The sequence below is a fragment of the Schistocerca americana genome, chromosome 10 (genome assembly GCF_021461395.2).
Source record: "Schistocerca americana isolate TAMUIC-IGC-003095 chromosome 10, iqSchAmer2.1, whole genome shotgun sequence".
In the NCBI taxonomy this organism is placed as follows: domain Eukaryota; kingdom Metazoa; phylum Arthropoda; class Insecta; order Orthoptera; family Acrididae; genus Schistocerca; species Schistocerca americana.
In genome coordinates this window covers 48,573,482-48,594,973 of record NC_060128.1, presented here as the reverse complement: position 1 = coordinate 48,594,973, position 21,492 = coordinate 48,573,482, and the positions used below count along the sequence as shown (strand labels likewise).

General features: G+C 41.6%; 1 protein-coding gene across 1 annotated transcript in view; it reads left to right on the top strand.

Annotated features, from left to right (window-relative positions):
- The window catches only part of LOC124552655 (serine/threonine-protein kinase 11-interacting protein), a 277,366-nt gene that overhangs the window by 149,386 nt on the left and 106,488 nt on the right, over window positions 1-21,492 (top strand). Inside the window, exons 12-15 of the mRNA XM_047126981.1 lie at window positions 6,224-6,457; window positions 12,589-12,745; window positions 17,902-18,038; window positions 21,232-21,390. Of these exons, the coding sequence (XP_046982937.1) occupies window positions 6,224-6,457; window positions 12,589-12,745; window positions 17,902-18,038; window positions 21,232-21,390 (687 nt within the window). The remainder of the gene's footprint in view (window positions 1-6,223; window positions 6,458-12,588; window positions 12,746-17,901; window positions 18,039-21,231; window positions 21,391-21,492) is intronic.

Here is a 21,492-nt window from a genome sequence, read left to right as displayed (position 1 = left end):
TATACAGGGGCAATGTTCTTGAGGACAATGTTATGGAAATGGAAGAGGGTGTAGATGAAGATGAAATGGGAGATGCGATACTTTGCGAAGAGTTTGACAGAGCACTGAAAGACCTGAGTCGAAACAAGGCCCCGGGAGTAGACAACATTCCATTAGAACTACTGACAGCCTTGGGAGAGCCAGTCCTGACAAAACTCTACCATCTGGGGAGCAAGATGTACGAGACAGGCAAAATTCCCTCAGACTTCAAGAAGAATATAATAATTCCAGTCCCAAAGAAAGCAGGTGTTGACAGATGTGAAAATTAGCCAACTATCAGTTTAATAAGTTTTGTCAGGAAGTCGTTTCTGAAAGTATTTGTATGGAGTGTAGCCACGTATGGAAGTGAAACATGGACGATAAATAGTTTGGACAAGAAGAGAATAGAAGCTTTCGAAATGTGGTGCTACAGAAGAATGTTGAAGATTAGGTGAGTAGATCACATAGGTAATGAGGAGGTATTGAAGAGAATTGGGGAGAAGAGGAGTTTGTGGCACAACTTGACCAGAAGAAGGGACCGGTTGTTAGGACATGTTCTGAGGCATCAAGGGATCACCAATTTAGTACTGGAGGGCAGCTTGGAGGGTAAAAATCGTAGAGGGAGACCGAGAGATGAATACACTAAGCAGATTCAGAAGGATGTAGGTTGCAGTCGGTACTGGGAGATGAAGAAGCTTGCACAGGATAGAGTAGCATGGAGAGCTGCATCAAACCAGTCTCAGGACTGAAGACCACAACAACAACAACAACAACAATTGTGTGAGTCCATTCTTTTACCCCTTTTATATACTGCAATCACCTGCACTTTTTTCCAGTCACTCGAGCTTTTTGCTGGGCGAGAGTTCCACAATAAGTGCAAGCTAGGTAAGGGGCCGATGCTATAGAGTACTTTTTGTAAAACCGAATTGGGATTCCATCCGAACCTAGTGACTTATTTACTTTCAAATCTTTCAGTTGTTTCTCTGCCCTGGTGATGCTTATTCCTGTGTCATCCGTACAGGAGTTGGTCCAGTGGTCAAATGACAGTACGTTTGTACAATTCTTCTGCGTGAATTAGTTCCTAAACGTGAAATTTAAAACGTCAACTTTCGTTTTGCTATCTTCAACTGGCACACCAGAGCAGTCAACAACAGACTGAATTGAAGCCTTAGACCTGCTTAGCGATACGTACGACTAGAATTTTGTTGGGTTTTCTGCCAGATCTTTTGCTACGGTATGGTGGTGGTAGTTGTTGTACGCTTCACGCGTAGATAGTTTCACAGACGCACGAGGCTCTACTAATCCTTGCTTGTCGTCATTAGTGTGTTCCATTTTGGGTGCAACAGCCTCCAATTTCTCGGCATCCTCCAAATTTCGGTATTAATCCGTAATGAGTCTTTCGTATCCCTGATACACTTACTAAGCGCACTACTCTCCAGACCACGTTTTACAATCTGCATAAACTTTGGCCATAATTCCTCTACTTCTATCTTACTGGTACCAAGTGCTGCCAAAACACTGTATGAGTGAGTTGCTGCTGCCTGCTTATCTGGCCTTTCTCACAATAACACTCTCCTAGCCTTCTTTATTGATTTATGAACTTTTCTCCAACGCACCCCACAGTCTTGTTATTTCTCTCCTTCCCCCCCCCCCCCCCCCACCCCTCCCCCCACCCCCACCCCCCCACTCCTCTCTCTGTCTAACATCCCTACTACACCCTACACCCTCCCCACCTCAGCCTGTATGCTCCCACAAACAGCACTTAACAGTCCCCCACCCCCACCCCCACCCTTCTATCCCTCCCTTCCCCACCCCAGCCTCTTCCTTATTCCTGCCACCAGACTGCTTCTCCCACTGTACCCAGTTGCTCGCAGTCCGGCCTCGGTGACCAGACACAGTGGTCGTGTGTGTACGTGTGAGTTGTAGTTGCGTGAAGGGGCCTACTTACGTGCCCTTAGGGCTAGGATTTCACCCGGAACAAGTCCCGCCCATTCACCCCCCTCCACGCCTATCCATAGTGTAAGGCCCTCCCCTAAACAGCCTCCAGTTCCGCAAACTGGAAGCTACAACAAAGTTGTTATCGTCGCAGTCCAACACGTGTTATACTGTGATGAAATTCTGTAATGGTAAGAAATTTAAGCTTTTCTGGATAGTAATGTAATATGAATCTCCATTATTAAAGAAATAAAAATATTTATAGAGAATTGAAAGCATCACCAGCAATAGAAAACAAAAAATAACGTGATGTTATTTAAGGGCAATAAGGAGAAATTTTCATTAACTAATTCACTTATTATAATACATTTATTTGAGGGAAACAGCAGAGCAAACATACAATGCGAAAACAATGGTCTTGAATCTGTCGTGTCGGCAGTAAAGCCACGGATGCACTCAAATAACTCTGTTGTCTAAAATCACCGGTATATAGAAATAAGTGAAGGTTGTTTTGTTTATGTAGGCCCTCATAGTAGCTCACGAAAATTAAAGAATATAAGAATGTCATAAAGTAGAAATGCCTAATGAAAACAGTAAGATATTTGCATGTATGACAAATTTCGTTAGTATTTGCATGGGTAATGGGTGAATTTTAACTTGTAAATTCTTCCAATACCATACCTGCGCATTATAAACGAGGTTACAAAGAATTGTAGCTGTTTCTGTGTGATTAGTGACCTATATGCTGTTGCAAACGTCTCAGGAAAATAATGTGTCGTTATTCTTTGTCCTGTCCGTTTTTAACCAAAAGATTTATTAATTTCGTAAATGTCATTCAAACCATTTTAAAAAAATAATAATGTGATGTTTATGTTTGTCACAGGGCAGTTATGGAGGAAATATATGCTGCGGTGTTTCATGGCTGTAAAACGTCCTTCATGCTGTGCTAATTCTTCTTTCACCCCTAAAATTTTTCAGCAAAACTATTCACTGAATAGCACGCGAAATCAGCTTGGATCGATCTAGCAAAAACAAAGTAATTTTGATGCCCTCTGGAAGTATAGTGAACATTGGTGCTTGTTTCACATACACTGTCTGAGTTCTGAAACTTAAGTGTCAATTATACCGAGGTTCCTCTTTCTCCAAGAAAATTATTCTTTGAGGGCAGGTTTATCCTGTTTTAACTTTGGGTGCTTTTCCTCACATAGAAGTATGTTTCTTCATAGGCTATTCATCTGGATACTGAGTTCTCGTATTTAAAGAATTCAGTGCTACATTGTTTTCTGTTATGTTTGCTGAGTAAGTACCTTGCACAGCTGAGGCCAATTGTGCACTTTTCTTGTAATGTGTCTTTTAACTACCTGGGAAAATTTAAGACCTAGCAAGATATTAATGTAACATTCACTCCAAGTGCAGCCGAACGCGGTAAGCCACGTGGGTCAACTGAAACGATGCCCAGGTGCCGAACAAAGACCGGGAAAACCGGGGGTGAGTGGGCGGGACTTGTTCTGGGTGAAATCCTAGCGCTAATGATTCCTGACCTACTTTAGAAGAAGTCCTTTTGGCCGAAAGTTTATATATTTAGCAGTCTTTCTGTTCTGCCTGTCGCTGACTCGACGTTTCCTGAATATGGTCAATGGCAGTCCATCCTTTTCATAATATTGCAAACTATGATACTTTCCAAAGCAGGTGCTGACAGATGTGAAAATTACCGAACAATCAGTTTAATAAGTCACAGATGCAAAATACTGATGCGAATTCTTTACAGACGAATAGAAAAACTGGTAGAAGCCTACCTCGGGGAAGATCAGTTTGGATTCTGTAGAAATATTTGAACACGTGAGGCAATACTGACCTTACGACTTATCTTAGAAGCTAGATTAAGGAAAGGAAAACCTATGTTTCTAGCATTTGTAGACTTAGAGAAAGCTTTTGACAATGTTGACTGGAATACTCTCTTTCAAATTCTAAAGGTGGCAGGGGTAAAATAGGGAAGCAGTGGTTGGGAAGGGAGTAAGACAGGGTTGTAGCCTCTCCCCGATGTTATTCAATCTGTATATTGAGCAAGCAGTAAAGGGAACAAAAGAAAAATTCGGAGTAGGTATTAAAATCTATGGAGAAGAAATAAAAACTTAGAGGTTCGCCGATGACATTGTAATTCTGTCAGAGACAGCAAAGGACTTGGAAGAGCACTTGAACGGAATGGACAATGTCTTGAAAGGAGGGTATAAGATGAACATCAACAAAAGCAAAACAAGGATAATGGAATGTAGTCAAATTAAGTCGGGTGATGCTGAGGGAATTAGATTAGGAAATGAGACCTTAAAGTAGTAAAGGAGTTTTGCTACTTGGGGAGCAAAATAACTGATGATGTTCGAAGTAGAGAGGACATCAAATGTAGACTGACAATGGCAAGGAAAGCTTTTCTGAAGAAGAGAGATTTGTTAACATTGAGTATAGATTTAAGTGTCAGGAAGTCGTTTCTGAAAGTATTTGTATGGAGCATAGCCATTTATGGAAGTGAAACATGGACGATAAATAGTTTGGACAAGAAGAGAATAGAAGCTTTCGAAATGTGGTGCTACAGAAGAATGCTGAAAATTAGATGGGTAGATCATGTAACTAATGGGGAGGTATTGAATAGGATTGGAGAGAAGAGAAGTTTGTGGCACAACTTGACTAGGAGAAGGGATCAGTTGGTAGGACATGTTCTGAGGCATCAAGGGATCACCAATTTAGTATTGGAGGGCAGCATGGAGAACTGCATCAAACCAGTCTCAGGACTGAAGACCACAACAACAACATGGAACTTTCCACTCTGGAGATACGTATTGCATACGAAGTTAGACTGACATCCAACCGTGTCTTTTGGTGCTTCACTTTTTCCCAGGCAGTGTAGTTTTACCTAGTAGTTTCAATTAATATGCACGGAAGTCTACCTGAGCTTACCATTAATACAGCAGGCATATTACTGTGGTGTGACACGGGAAGTTGTTATTTGTTTGAATGTGAACACTTCAGAGGAAGTTACTGTGTAATTTTCTAAAGGACTACTGTTGCTGTGGTGCGCAATAAGCAGGTCTTGCCTTATTCAGTTGACACCAAAAAATGACTTCCTGTGGAAGCAGTAGTAATAGTAAATGGTGAAGAGTTGTCTGACATAAAGTAGATACTAGTAATAATAGTAACAGTAATAATACAGGGTTATTCTGAACGATGGACGCAGATTAAAAAATTCGTACGTATTCGAGTAAAAATCCGAAATAAAACAAGCTTTATACCAATGAAAAGAGGAAGTTTCGAGTTTTTGGCAGTGTGCGGCAATAGGGCTGTCGTTCCGTTTCACTGTCAGTTGTGAGTGAGATGGCGACTGTAGAGGACAAGGTTTTCTGCATTTTGAGTTTGTGGAAAGTGAGTCGCAAATTGCAGTGCAGTGGGCATTTTTTACCTAATTCAGTATTTGAGTATATGGAGTGTTGAAAATTCATTGCAACACAAAAGAGACTTACCGATTGACGTGTTCTGTACCACGAAGGTTTACGGACCACTTTTCTTTGCGAAAAGAACTGTAACGGGAATCACATACCTGGACATGTTGGAACAGTGCTGTTCCCTCAACTTACGGAAGTTTCCCAGGACTTCGTTTTCCAACAGAATGGAACTCCGCCCCCATAGCCACCGTGACGTACGAGGCTTTTCGCATGACTCCCTTCCTCAGCACTGGATCAGTCGCAGGGGACTCGAGGACCTGGCTCTGCACTTCTAGCCACTGAGATCTACCGATCTCGCACTTCGCAACTATTTCTTACGGGGTTATGTGAAGCAAGCTGTTTACCTCCCACCTCTACCGACCACCCCGAACAATCTGCGAACCGGATCACCGCTGCCGTGCACTTGGTAACGGCAAATACGCTTTCGCGTGTGTGGGCGTGTTTGGCTACCGCAGCGATGTTTGCCGTGCAGCCAACGGTGGCCACATTTAACATTTTCAACATTTATCACATTTCTAATTCTTATATAATTATTAAAAACTAATTAATTACAAATTATTAAATTTATTAAACTGGTATGAAAAATTATGAAAAAAACTTTGAAACTTTCTATTTTCATTGGTATAAAGCTTGTTCATTTTGGATTTGTACTTGAATAAATACGAAGTTTTGAAAATGTGTCCGTCATTTAGAATAACCCTGTATATTGCTGGAATCCCTCTCGTTCTATGAAACTGTGTCATCAGAACAGGTCAAAAAGCAATTTGCATATGTACCAGATCCCCGGCTCGACGGGACCCTCCGGTGCCCAAACTGCGGCAGCGCTGTCGTGGTGCAGGCCGAGGAGGAGCCGCAGCCGCAGCCCGAGCAACAGCCACTGCTGCGGCCGACCGGAGGTGCAGTGGCAGAACCGCCGTCCCGCAGGAGGGCCGACATCCACACCGCCGTCGCTGCCACCGCACCGGCCCCGGAGGACCCTCCCCTCGCCGACTCTCCCTCGCAGTCCAGCATAGGTGAGGCTGCCGTCGCAGCACACTGTCGAGTAGTCGGTCCGAACTCGCGGGTCCGTTGCACTTCGGTTACACGATAAATCATTCAAATCTAAAGGCTGTTAATTCAGCTAAATACCTTGGAATTACAATTGCGAACAACTTAAATTGGAAGGAACACACAGAAAATGTTGTGGGTAAGGCAAACCAAAGACTGCATATTATTGACAGGACACTTAGAAAATGTAACAGATTTACTAAAGAGACTGCCTACACCAGCTCGTCCGTCCTCTTTTAGAATACTGCTGCGCAGTGTAGGATCCTTACCAGATTTGATTGACAGAGTACATCGAAAAACTTCAAAGAGGGACAGCACATTTTGTATTATCCCAAAATAGGGGAGAAAGTGTCACTGAAATGATACAGGATTTGGGACAGACATCATTAAAACAAAGGCATTTTTCATTGCGCAGCAATATTCTCACGAAACTCCAATCACCAACTTTCTCCTCCGTATGAAAAAATATTTTGTTGACGGCAACCTACATAGTGAGAAACGATCACCACAATAAAATAAGGGAAATCAGAGCTCGTACCGAAAGATGTAGGTGTTCCTTCTTTCTGTGCACTATACGAAATTGGAATAATAGAGAATTGTAAAGGTGGTTTGATGAACCCTCTGCGAGACACTTAAATGTGATTTGCAGAGTATGTAGGTGTAGAGAACTAAACTCTATCTGATCCAGCGTCGAAGGCCCAATGCTGCTGATCGACCTCCATTTTTCTGTCGTATTCACCGGCTGTGGATACGGAACGGTGTGTGATCAGTACACTGCTCTCCCGGCCGTTGGCAGCTTTTGTGATCGGAGCTGCCACTTATCAATCAAGTGGTTTCTCTGTTTGCTTCACGAGGGCTGAGTACACACTGCACAGTACTCGGCAGATGCAGATGGCATTCCTTCCAGATGCTATCCGACCCCGATGGCACTTAACTCCGGTGGTCTGATGGGAACCAGTGCTACCATTGCAGCAATGCCAAAAAATGCCATTGGCGTGTTTGTGATATCTGTTGATATAAAATGGGCACAATCTGGAATGTCAATTTCTGCTATTTCAGTGACCAGTATGGTACTGTTTTTTACAGTATATGTTGTTTCATATGTGAAATATTCTTAGGAACTGATTTCGCGTTAATACACACAGTAAGAATCCAAACAATGTAAAATCCAAACAATATCAGAATAAGAAAGAAGTGAACAGTGTTAAAAACACACTTATATTCTACAGCAGAGTAGTAAACAACATATTGTATTCAATGATAGAGAGGTAAACCTGTTAAAGGTTTAAAATATAATGCAGAAGAAAACCTGTCAAACGATACACGGAAACAGTTCGTACAGCAACGAAGAATGCGACAGACGTTGTAAAACTAAATGACGGTGAAAAATCTGCCATACGTTACAAACTGCACAAAGTCTTAAAGAATACCTCTAAAATTCTTCTTGCAAAGCAACATAATACAGACAAACAGAGATCCAACAAAGCAGTCAAAGCTAATACATTTCTTACTGACAGAATATAAAAAGAAGTACATCATCTCTATGGATCCTAAAGCCTCCATATTAAGATGCGAACCCAATGTACATGAGAAAGAATATACAGTGAGACATTTAGTTAATGGTACGAACAGCCCCACGTACAAACTTATCACAGACTCAGTCAGTTCCTAAAAAGTACTTCACGTATGAAACAACAAGTACTTTAAAAAAACGGTACTCACTAGTCACTGAAATAAAAGAAATAAACATTTCAGATGCTGCCCATTTTATATTGCTAGATATCGCAAACCTGCCAACGGCCTCGCTGCACTGGTAACACAGGTTCCTGTCAGATCACCGATGTGAAGCACTGTCAGGTTCTACTAGCCTGCCGGCTGAGGACAACACTGCAGTCGGTCCGTCGGGCCTTCGAGGCCTGTTCCGACGGAATTCAGTTTTACTTTTAGACATCACAAACCTATATTCTAATATCCCTGTTAAAGAAGCCATTGCAGTAATAAAGAACAACATACTTACTAGTCACTGAAATAAAAGAAATAAACATTTCAGATGCTGCCCATTTTATATTACTAGATATCACAAACCTGCCAACAAAAGCGTTCACAATTTAATTTATTGAGTTTATAGAGTTAATTGAATTAAATCCCAGCTACAATTACTTTGCATTCAGTGGTAATGTTTATCAGTGATGACTTGGAGTAGCTGTGGGCTCATTTGCATCTGGCTCGATTGCGGACTTTTTCGTACACCACCTAGAACAGAAAATATTCAGCAGACAAGACACTTCTTCCAAAACACAGTGTACTTCAAGAGATATCTAGATGATTCCTTAATTTTAGTCATTGGAAACACCATTGACACCAGTAACATCATAAATCATTTAATAATGTAAACAAAAAAGTAAATTTCACAGCTGGATACAAAAAACAGCATTAATTTTCTAGATTTGTGCATAGAAAACCAAAAGAGCAGGCACAATTTCAAGATATACAGAAAAGAGACAACTTCCAGCTACACAATCCCTGAACATCACATCACTCAGATGTACACAAGAAAGCTGCATACAAAACGACAGGGCACAAAGCGAACAAAATCCCAATGAACAAAGAGATCAGCGAGAAAAATGAGACATCAGATGTGGCTAATGACTTACCCAGCTGAGTGACAAATAAAATGCAGACAGAAATAAAAAATAAATTCCTGGTTCTCTACAAGGAATGGACAGCACAGTGTGGGCAGCATACATTACGTAGGTAACATTTTCCCAAAAAGTAGCAAACGTATTTAGGTCACATAAAGTGAACAAACTACAACAGAAATTCGTCTACACCCTAAATAATAAAAAAAGATAAATATTCTCAGTATTATACAGACTAACATGTAAAATTTGCTCAAGCTGCTGCATAGGACAAACTGGCAGGAACTTTCAAACAATATGCAATGAATGCATCAACTGTTACACGTGTAACAAATTTACAAAATCAGCAATAGCCACACACATAAAAAGCACTGGACACCCATTCAAAAACAAAGAAGAAAATCTTAAGAGTCTCCATCACTTCCAAAAATCACATACAGTGGATTTAATTGACGGACTAGAAATGTTTGTATATCACATAAGGCAAAGAGAAAAGATTCTCAACTACAAACTAAATAGTGAATAAGTTAATGTTTTGTATTGCAGATCTCGAATCTGACCAATATTCTCCAATGCCGAATGTAAGTCGAGGTCACGTTTTGTTCGTTGCTCATCAAGTTAGAAATCTGTACGCAACAGGAAGAATGGAATGTTGTCTTTAATTGTTACCGTCAGTTCTGTCACACTTCTTCCGTTTCTCTCTTACCGGCTGCCGTCACCGAGCCACAACTTCAACTCTGCACCTCCTCCAGGAGTTCGTGTTTACTACTTAACACTGTCACTTTTCTTTCCTCTCTTCTTGGATCCATTTTGACTTGGAGACCTACCCACTACTTAATTTTGTTTTGCCGGTTATGTCACCAGTTCCTGGCTTATTTGTGCCAGTTTTTTAGAGATCTTCACGCACTTTTGTGAACCGGTCAGATTTCCACTTTATTTGTTCAAAACATTGTATAACTCTTTGTTTTATTTGCTCGGGTTCATTCTTTCTAGGCACTCTTATATTTCTGTGTCACATCTCGATTGAAATGTTTCTACTCACGTCCTGCTTTGTAATATCTTCCCGTTTTTTTTTTGTTTTTTTTTTTATCCTGTCCCAAAATTAGCATTTCTCACTGATTTTTACTTTTGTAGTCTTTCTCAGGTAGCTGCTTTTTCCCCTGTCCATTAAGTTGAATGTTTGTTAGAGTTTACATTTTCCTTCTTACTCACTGATTTCCCACTGTGGGAGATGCACACACGAGCAGAGAGAGGTGCCCAGATTGTGAGGCTCGTGGCTGTGACGTACCCCCGCAGTAGACCTGTCCTGTGCACCCTCCCAGTACCGACTACTCCAGTCCTGTCACAGCCTTCAAAGTTAGGGCCGTCTGTGAAAGCGGCCGTACCATCTACCGACTCGACCACGTCTGTCACTTGCGATTCTGCACGTTTGCGGTACTGGAGAGCTGTCAGTGCCTGACATCGAACTGTGGCCGAAAGACGGCCAGACTGCCCGATTGTCACGTGACACCGTGTGCAGGTCTCAGACGACTACTTGACGGTTGGTGCAGCTTCTCCGAATTGCACGGGCGAGAGCTCTCCCTGCGACGTAGTCCCCTCGCCTCAACCGGTCCCCGTCCCCTGCGCCCGACTCCCACTCCGGCCTCACACACGCCTCGTATCCCACTGGCTCACCCGCGTATCGGGACCACGACGTCCGGAGATGACGGTGGCCGTTTGTGTGAGCCTACGTAGAAATGCAACTGTCCTGCTTGACACCTCCTCTGCTTGACAAGTACCGTATTTACTTGAATCTAAGCCGCATCTGAAAAATGAGACTCAAAATCGAGGGAAAAAAATTTCCCGAATCTAAGCCGCACCTGAAATTTGAGACTCAAAAAGAGGGGAGAGAGAAGTTTTAGGCCGCACCTCCAAATCGAATCAAAGTTGGTCGAATGAATGACGATACAGCTACAGTAGTTTGGTTCGAATCGTAAGCTTAGCAGTTCAGCTTTACCAGGTAGCCATTGCTATGCGTCAGGTGTTCCGTCCGTTTTTATACGACTACTCTTCCTTTTTCGCTTACTTCGTGTGGTTTGAATTGATTGCTTATTTTTCTTTGATCTGATAAGTGCCGTTCTTTTTGTTATAGGTGTTTATGTCACTCTAAGCTGAAAATGCTTTATTGTACTGTGTCATGTTTGTCGCATTCTGATAATGTGTGTTTACAGCCTGTCGCCACTCGAGGCATGGCTTGCTTTTGTGCACACTACCGCCGCTTACAATTAAAAAAAGAGAGAGAGGAATTGTCTCATTAGCCAAAAAATGGGAAGAGACTGCTATTTGTTGTTACTTACACTGCTGCTTTCTTTGATATTGATAAACAAGAACCAAATAATAGACTGCGTATGATAGAAGATGTTCTAAACAAGAGTTTATTGAAAATTTTTCTCCGTTTGAAACTTGTTATTGCTTACACTGCTGCTTTCTTTGATAATGATAAACAAGAACCAAATAATAGACTGCGTATGATAGAAGATGTTCTAAATGAGATTTTATCGAAAAATTTTCTCTGTTTGAAAATCTTTGCATACGCCTCTTTAGTACATTACATTCTGCACAGAAATTAGAGTCATTTTAGATTTTAAAATCTAGTCAGTTGCCGTGCTTCATTTCTGACTGTATCACTGTTCGGCATAAGAATAATACTAATGTAAACATGACACGATATGTATATTCTTCTGCGTTTGCTGTTTTCTCACTCTTAGTTTCGTAGATTATTAGGCAGACAGGATTTAGATGAGATAGCAGCAAACATGAAAGCATACATGGCAAAATGTTTGCATTCGTATTATTCTTATGGTGAAGAGAATACTGCATGTGATTCACAATTCATAAAAGTTCCTATTAGCAACCATCTCTTCTCACAGGTAGGAAAAAATTCAGAACGTAGAGTTAGCCATATTGACAGACAAACATCCCAAACAGTCTTGCCAGTCGGATTTTCGTAGTACATTGAAAGGCTGCTACATTCGAAGATGAACAATACGGAATTTGTATTTACTTCGTTGGATAATGTATGAAAATGCAGTGGTCGAAACTCGGGGCGGAGAAAAAAGCTCGCCTTCCACCCTTTTCTTAAATTTATTTACTGACGCAGAGGTTTTGGCGCCAGTATTTATCTTTGTGCCTGCAAAGCATGCCTGTGTAGTGCTTCATATATTCTACAGCAGAAGTTAGTTGTGGCGGCACCTACCAAGATTTTTCAGAACTTCTGCTTACGTTGCACTCGATTCTAAGCCGCAGGCGGATTTTTGATTACAAAAACTGGAAAAAAAGTGCGGCGTAGATTTGAGTAAATACGGGTGATCTGTTGTAATACGTATAGTCACTATTATTCTGTCTCGATTTTCCAGTGTCCGATAGATAAGTTTTACACCAATCTTTAGTACCGAGCGCTTACCACTCGACCCTCGCAGGTTCGGCGGCCTCGCTGGACGCGCTGGGGGAGCCGTCTGCGAGTGCGACGCCTTCGGGCACCGGCAGCGGGGGTCCGCGACGCTGCGAGAGCGACATCGAGATCATCAGCAACCCCAGCCAGAGCAGCATCGAAGTCCTGGATGGCAGCGGAGCCAGGTGGGGCCACCACCTTTCTGTCGGAATTGGTGACGGTGCTTTTTGCGGCATACATAAATCGGAACTGTACTTCTAGGGGACTCGATGAAACGTCACTTATCTGAGACTATTTTTTGGTAAAAGTCTTATCTGTCTTAACAGTTGCAGTGTTACGTGGCTTTATGCTTAATTACAGACTTACTATTTTATCAGTTGATTTGTGTTCACCACGTAACGCCCGATGTTTACATCCTCCTTCGTTGCTGAGCGATGTATCACTTTTCGTTCTGACGTCGCAACTCTTCCTTTCCTATATCTTTACTACTTTTTATCTATGTAAATGACGAACTATTGGTTTTGCCGTTTAACAACTGTGGAAGTATTACAGGCATCAGGTCCCTTCTAATGTGTCACCCGCCTATACGTTTTACATGAACCTCTCAAGACTCGATCAATCTGTTTACAGAGAGAAAGCAGCATCTCTCTTCCTTTGACGTTCTCCAACAACGATCTAGGAAGCTCGACGCACTCGCGGCCCAGGCTCTTCCGTGGCTTGTGGTAGTTTGCAGCATTCGTTTTATTCCTTGCCCACTTGCCACTACGTCGAACTTTCGTGATGATCATTGGGCAACGTCTTCCACGTTATCTGCGACGTAATAAACTTTCTTCCCACAGTATTTCTGAAAACCAAAAACAAACTTAAAGAACATAATAATAATAACTGTTCTTACAATTATTCGTATAAGTCTTGGTCGATTTAATGAGGGGTGACACAACACAGTCTTTTTGAGCGCTTTTCTCACAAATACGCAGTGTTACTTGACAATTCTGTTCGAGTGTTAGTTGACAACTCTCTGTAGAGCACAGTATTAATTACTTTCACTTAAAGAACTGAAACATCTTAATTACTTACTCACTGATCATTTAGTGATAATATATTTGGAAGTATCTGTGAAAATATTTTTCTGAAAAATATTGTATTACCTACTTAAGCTGCTGCTAAAATAGTTTATTTATACAATCAGTTTCAGTCGTTGGACAATCATCAGGTTCATAAGTATTTGGTATTAGGTGAAATATAAAATAGTTAGCATCAGAGGATAAAACCATGAATAATACACTGTCATCTTATCATGGTAGAAATTACATCATGAATTTATTTTATATTACCATATGATGAAGATGTTGTGGTCTACAGTCCAAAGACTCGTCTGATGCAGCACTCGATGATGCTCTACTTTGTCCAAGCCTCTTGATCCCCAAATAACTACTGCAACCTACCTCCTTCTGAATCTGCTTATTGTATTCATCTCTTAGCATCTCTCTACAATCCCCCCCCCCCCCCCCCCCCCCACACACACACACACACACACACACACACACACAAAATCCCTTGATGTCTCAAAGTGTGTCCTGTCAGCTGACCCCGTCTGTTGGTCATGTTCTGCCACAGGTTTCATGTCTCCCAATTCTGTTCACTACCTCCTCATTAGTACAGGGTTATACAGCCAAGGACAACAGCGAACTCTGGTAAAAACTCGGGAATTTTTCAGAATTCCAGGACTTTTTCGTCAGCAAAATCATATACAATACAATATAACTACAGTTTATACACATAAAATTAATATTTACACACATTTTAGGGTATCTTACATTAGTTTTATATCCTTGTGTAATTTTCTTATAGTACTGATCAATTCTGGATTTCATATTATAATTTTTTCCTTGTTTGTTACATTGCAGGCTACTTTAATTACACTACGTGTAATAACTTTTATTTAATAAAAAATTTTTTAGTTTTGTTTTGAACTTTCCAATTGTGTCAATATCTTTTATATTTTGGGGTAATTTATTATATAATTTAACGGCATTGTACAATAAGCTGTACTGAGTTTTAACTTTATTTTTCCTCTCTAGATGCAGATTATATTGGTTTCTAGTTTCATAGCTGTCTACTAAAGAATTTTTAACATGGCAGTCAATATTTTTGTTTACATACAGAATACTTTGAAAAATGTATTCACAGGGGACAGTTAGGATTTCCGTTGCCAGTTGGCATTCTGTATAGACTTATAGCAATTTTTTCATCCGTGATTTCAATTCCATTTACCTCAATATCTTTCTCTATGGATAATTTTTCTACATAAGGCATACAGTTAAAATTTATGCTATTTTTAACATAAATGCAACTATCACCATATTTATAGAATTTTCAAGAAAAGTAACTAACCAATATAAAATTTGGACTACGTACCATATGAAGTTTCTCTTTGTCAAGCCAGTGTTCAGTAAAACATAATACAGAAGAATTTTTCATGTCGTTCTGGAACTTACTGTCTGTAGTACTTATATTTATATTGGAAATTCTGCCTTGAAGACATTTTTTATTTTCAGTTTTCACGTTTGAATTTTCACCCCCTTCACACAGTATCAGTTTCCCTTGTTCTTAATGATTTTACAGATGTCTGTAATAATTTTACTGACATTCAGTAAGCCTAGTCTGTTTAAATGCATGCCATCCCTTCCCAGGCATTTGTCACTTAAAAATTTGTTGGGGTCAACGAATATTGTGCTGGATTCGTCACACTGTTCCCTGATAGCACTGTTTATGTTGTTTGTATAAGAACTGCTTACTGACCTTCTGTGCAGAATTCCACTTAGATTAGATTAGATTAGAATTACTTTCATTCCAATTGATCCGTAGTGAGGAGGTCCTCCAGGATGTGGAACATGTCAGACAACCAGTCTTGAGTTTGTGTACAATGCTTTGGCTGCACAAATGATGTTTCTCATCTCACTTAAAATTTCTTGCCGACTGCTGCTTCGTATTGAATTCGTCCCAGAATGAATAAGAACACCTATGTAATTGGTCTTTGGATCGTTTCCATTTTTAGCTGTAGACTGTTTTGCTCTTAAGAGATTCTTAAAATGTTTGTTGAGTTGATGAGGTTGGATATATCGTGTAGGATTGGTGGATGGCGCAATACCACTGTGGGAGGGGTGGGAAGGATAGCGGGCAGGACATTTCTCATTTCAGGGCACGACAAGAGGTAGTCGAAACCCTGGCAGAGAATGTAATTCAGTTGCTCCAGAGAATATATTATTGATGACTAAAGTTTGTGTTACGTATTCATCAGACTTACGTAAAAAGGTTCAGAACTTATGCACCAACATAATAATAATATATTCGACCACATACTTTCCAAATTCATCTTCCAGTCTACATCACCCAAGTTGTAATTACTACTTTAAATTAAAGAAAGCAAATGATCTCTTCTACATGACATTTTAGGAGTAAACTCTCCTTACGAGTTGTAAGTTGACATTTGACGTCTTTTCCCGTCCTTAAAATGTGCGACAACTCAAACTAATCTGGCATGTTAATACTTAAGATTACGAGATTGTACTCCTTTTCAGAAGTTTCTTTACAACATTTCATTATTCTGACAGAATTAAATTTTCTCCGACACATACGAATCTTGGCATTATCTTTGAAAATGACAGAAGCTGAAGAAATGAATTAAAATTTGTGCCACAGACGGAATTTTGGAACACATATTATGTTCGAGTATAATGACGTTTCTAGAGACTAGAAAGCTACTCTGTAGGAATCAGCATGGGTTTTGAAAAAGACGATCGCGTGAAACCCATCTCGCGCTATTCGTACACGAGACTCAGAGGGCCACAGACACGGGTTCCCAGGTAGATGCTGTGTTTCTTGACAAACGCAAGGCATTCATACAGTTCCCCACAGTCGTTTAATGAACAAAGTAAGAGCATATGGACTATCAGACCAATTGTGTGATTGGATTGAAGAGTTCCTAGATAACAGAACGCAACACGTCATTCTCAATGGAGAGAAGTCTTCTGAAGTAAGAGTGACTTCAGGTGTGTCGCAGGGGAGTGTCATAGGACCGTTGCTATTCACAATATACATAAATGACCTCATGGATGACATCGTAAGTTCACTGAGGCTTTTTTGGATGATGCTGTGGTATATCGAGAGATTGTAACAATGGAAAATTGTACTGAAATGCAGGAGGATCTGCAGCAAATTGACGCACGGTGCAGGAAATGGCAATTGAATCGCAATGTAGACAAGTGTAATGGGCTGCGAATACATAGAAAGAAAGATCCCTTATCATTTAGCTACAATAAAGCAGGTCAGCAACTGGAAGCAGTTAATTCCAAAAATTATCTGGGAGTACACATTAGGAGTGATTTAAAATGGAATGATCATATAATGTTGATCGTCAGTAAAGCAGATGCCAGACTGAGATCCATTGAAAGAATCCTAAGGAAATGCAATCCGAAAACAAAGGAAGTAGGTTACAGTACGCTTGTTCGCCCACTGCTCGAATACTGGTCAGCAGTGTGGGATCCGTTCCAGATAGAGTCCATAGAAGAGATAGAGAAGATCCGACGGAGAGCAGCGCACTTCGTTACAGGATCATTTAGTAATCGCTAAAGCGTTACGGAGATGATAGATAAACTCTATTGGAAGACTCTGCAGGAGAGACGCTCAGTAGCTCGGTACGGGCTTTTGTCGAAGTTTCCAGATCATACCTTCACCGAGGAGTCGAGCAGTATATTGCTCCCTCCTACGTATATCTCACGAAGAGACCGTGAGGATAAAATCAGAGAGATTAGAGCCCACACAGAGGCATACCGACAATCCTTCTTTCCACGAACGATACGAGACTGGAAGAGAAGGGAGAACCGATAGAGATACTCGAGGTACCCTCCGCCACAAACCGTCAGGTGGCTTGCGGAGTATGGATGTAGATGAAGATGTAGAATGTGCGTCCAGGTCTCCTGCTTGCTAGGCACAAATTTTAATTCATTTCTTCAGCTTCTACCATTATTTCACTATCCTCATTATCAACTTTCTTAGGACATCTGCACATCTCCGGGAGAAGACTGAGACCTGCAGAGTACCCACCGACACAACCGAGCGGGCGCTTCCTTCCCTTCGGGCAGTTGCCGGGACTGATGTCGCGACACACAGTGTCTGGGAATTTATGCTAGACGTATATTGTTGTTTTATGACTGCACAAATAATTTTTTGTCACGGGTATTGTCAGTCGGTAAGAAGATTGGCAGCATTAAGTTGTTCGGAACTGTGACACTGCCGGACGGACTGTAACGTGGTAACTGGTAACTGTGTGCACTCGCAGGACGCCCGGCAGGAAGCGGTCCTCGGAGGAGCGGCAGGTGGCAGCCCACGGGTTCCCGGCGGTGGCGGGCCCGCAGGTGGCGGCGCCTCCGCTGCTGCCGACCCTCCCGCCGCCCATGACGGAGAGCAGCAGCTCGGGTACGGGCCGGTCCCGCTCTCTGGTAGCGGTTGCGTTAACGTGAAACAGTTTCTCCTGTAACGATTGGATGCATCTGTGTCACGTTATATTCGAATTTTTTGAGTTCTAACACGTGTATACTATTTTTAATGTTGTGGAGTGTTAAAAGTATTTGAATGTTACTTTAATGTGAATAACAATTTCTGTTTTGCATAGTTTGTTTCCTAGCATGCACAATGTAAACAACATTGCACTAAGAGTTTAATGTCTCTAACACACACTTAAACAGTTTGCAAACGACACAAGCAGTTGTAGCCTCAGCACAGTAGCTCCCGCACTCACGTGCGTCCGGTTCTCATTCCCACGACTGACAGCCAGGGAATGCGAGTGTTTATTTAAATTGCATTGGCACGACAATCTCTGTATAAATTTAACAAAATTTCCGGAATTGTAAATGACTTACCTTCATTTTATTTAAAATGTACACAATCATGTAAAGTGTGTGGTATACTTGGAAGTAATGTGAGAGACAATGTAATAAGAATTTGAATTACGGTAACCTATTAAATTCCGGGAACGCGGCCGTGCAAATACTACTTCGTCCACTGATATTTTGGGGTCGTACTGTCTGGCCGTCCTCGGAGTGGGTCGAGAGACCGGCAGTGAGGGCCGAACACGGCCTTATATAGTCTACCGTGGTGTTACTGCATGTACGGGTCACAGATGCTAGTCGGCAGCAGAGGAGTACACTTACATGTGTGCCACCTGAGAGCGTTCGGACATTCAATTTGCCTATCGGTGTACGTTTGGTGAACCTCAGTGACTTCTCTACAATTAATTACACATCTGGAAAACATTTTTAGAGCGAACGGATATTCCTAGCACCAAAGTCTCAGAGCATTCGATGTGAATTCCAGGAGATGAGGACGTGATCTGGAAGAAGAAAATGATATCTTCAGATCGAGAGCATTTTTCCTTTTGTGGGTTCTGTTTCTGTGCAGAAAAGCCGTACTGTTGACAGATGCCGTGTCGAGGTGATCTTCCAGCCTCCTACAGAGATTACAGCCTTACTGAGTACTGCGAAGGCAAATGTGTATGAGATTCCTCGCGGAAATTGTTATACGTCACCTGTCGGTCAGACTGTGCACCGTTCACAAGAGGTGCGTGGAACACCAAAGATACACATGCTTAGTACAACCAGACAAATCAGCTTTGGCTGAATATTGCATAGGTAGAGGTCATTCAGTGAACTACAGTGACGTGAAGATTTTAGCACCCTCCCCTTCCATTTGGGGTTCTACATTCGAGGAAGCCGTACAGATTCAATTGACCGATAACTTAATAAATTGAGATAACAGTTTTGATTTGGATAAGGAATCCAACTCTCATTGTAATTAAATTGCAGAGAAGTCATTTAATTAAATTGCAGAGAAGTCAGTTAATTAAATTGCAGGGGAGTCATTGTTTTATTGCCACTGAACGGATGTCGATAAATGAATAGTGTGTCTGTACATTTTCACCACAGGTGTTGTAACAATACGAGTCAAGATAGATGTAACCGAACTTGAATAGCGTATTTGCCTCTGTTGGTTACGGTAGAAAGAGCGATCTTTCAGTCCTGTCTGTATATTTATATATAATATTGCATGAATAAAGGCTGGGCAAGTGCAAAGCTATCGTTAAAAATGCACGCCACGCGATTTGTTAAGATTTGGTCGGTCATAATGATAATAACATGCTTTTGAATACAATTAAAATGTAATGGCGATACCTGTTTATTGTTATTGGAAATAATATGTAGTAAATTAATGAGTAAGGTAGCCGATCATATTAAAAGAAGTAAAATTGGGCGTATTGAGGTGTTTTGCTTTATATCGATGAAGCCGATGATACGGCGTAATTTTTTTCGTTTACTCTTAGAAATAAACAAGTAAAGAAGTGCTAACTGTGCATAGTGAAAAAATATAGGGGCGAGTTTAAATAACTATGGTATACAATCAGAGTAACAAAAGGACATTTAGTAACACGAAATCCCGGATAGCGAATTGTGGTCATTAAATTGAGTACACCTACAGGGCAGTCAATTCCAGGATAAATCTATACGCATCTCACGAGGGACGCTTTATTGAGACCTTTTTTTTTTTTATTATGTCGCGGAGAGCGGGCTCCAATTTATGAAAAGGAGAAAAACTGTATCATTATCATTGACTGTTGGTGTCGAGCAACCAAAACTGTTCATCAAAGGGTTTTGATGGAACTTGGGAGTTAGGGTTCAGGCACTCGCATATACTCCACACCAGAGTGTGAATGAGTGGTGAATGCGAAATAAAACTGTGAACAAAGTTATGTTAAATAAAACAGAAGAAACAAGACAGTTTGGTCGTATCTGTCATTATTCTATAAACTGTAACATTTCTTATCGTTGTACGAAGCCTTTATAAATGATCGTTATGATAATTTCCTTCGAAGAGATCCCGTTACGAGTTAAGTTTTGGGAACCTGGTCAAGAGGGGGTAGTTCGTAGATCCTAACTACTGCAGCTATTCTGGAATCAGGTGCTACCGTCACCGTTGTATGTTGTCAATTACTTAAGGTTACCATATCTCACGCTCTAAGATTGACGCGCCTTTCCACTCGGTATAACGGTGCCTCACGGCAACAACGACAACGCCGACGACAAAGGAAGATACGGTAGAGTGTCACATGTGTACGTGTACATCTTCACCGCTGACTGGCACGTGTGACCCGCACACGCAATAATACCGCAGTAGGCTATACGAGGCCACTCTCGGCAGCTCGTCAGTTTCGCAACTCACTCTGAGGACGGCTGGACAGTGGGGGGCCAAAATATCAGTGGAAGTAGTAGTATTTACGTGGCTGTGTGCCCGAAATTTAATGGACGGAATTAGGACAGAGTGCTATTGACCACGTATTGTGTAGCAGAAGGCACATTTGAAAGTGCACTGTTAAATATTATTCAAGTATCAAAGTCCTTCACCAGTTGAAGAAAAACCGCATACACACACACACACACACACACACACACACACACACACACACGCACAACACTGCACACCACACACATAAGTCATCCTATCATTAGTCATTTTGGGCTGATGACCTCGTGTGAGGTAAAATAAAATGCATGATGCTCTAATTAGTGTAGTGATGCTAATCAGTTGTAAATGTGAAACCTCGTGCTCGCCTGCTGAGAGACACGACAGAGTTCTGCAGATTCGCTGACTGACAGCGTGTGCACGGCTTACGAGGGCCGCGCCCCCACCTCTGCGCCCGCCCCCGCTGCCGCCCTCACTGCGCCTCTACAGACCGGGCCCGGACCTCAGGTGGCGGAGCCCGCGGCCAGCCCTCCAGGTGCTGCACTGCCCCGCTTTGGGGATGCTTCTTCTCACTTCACCTAACATACAGCTCTCTCTCTCTCTCTCTCTCTCTCTCTCTCTCTCTCCCTCTCCCTCT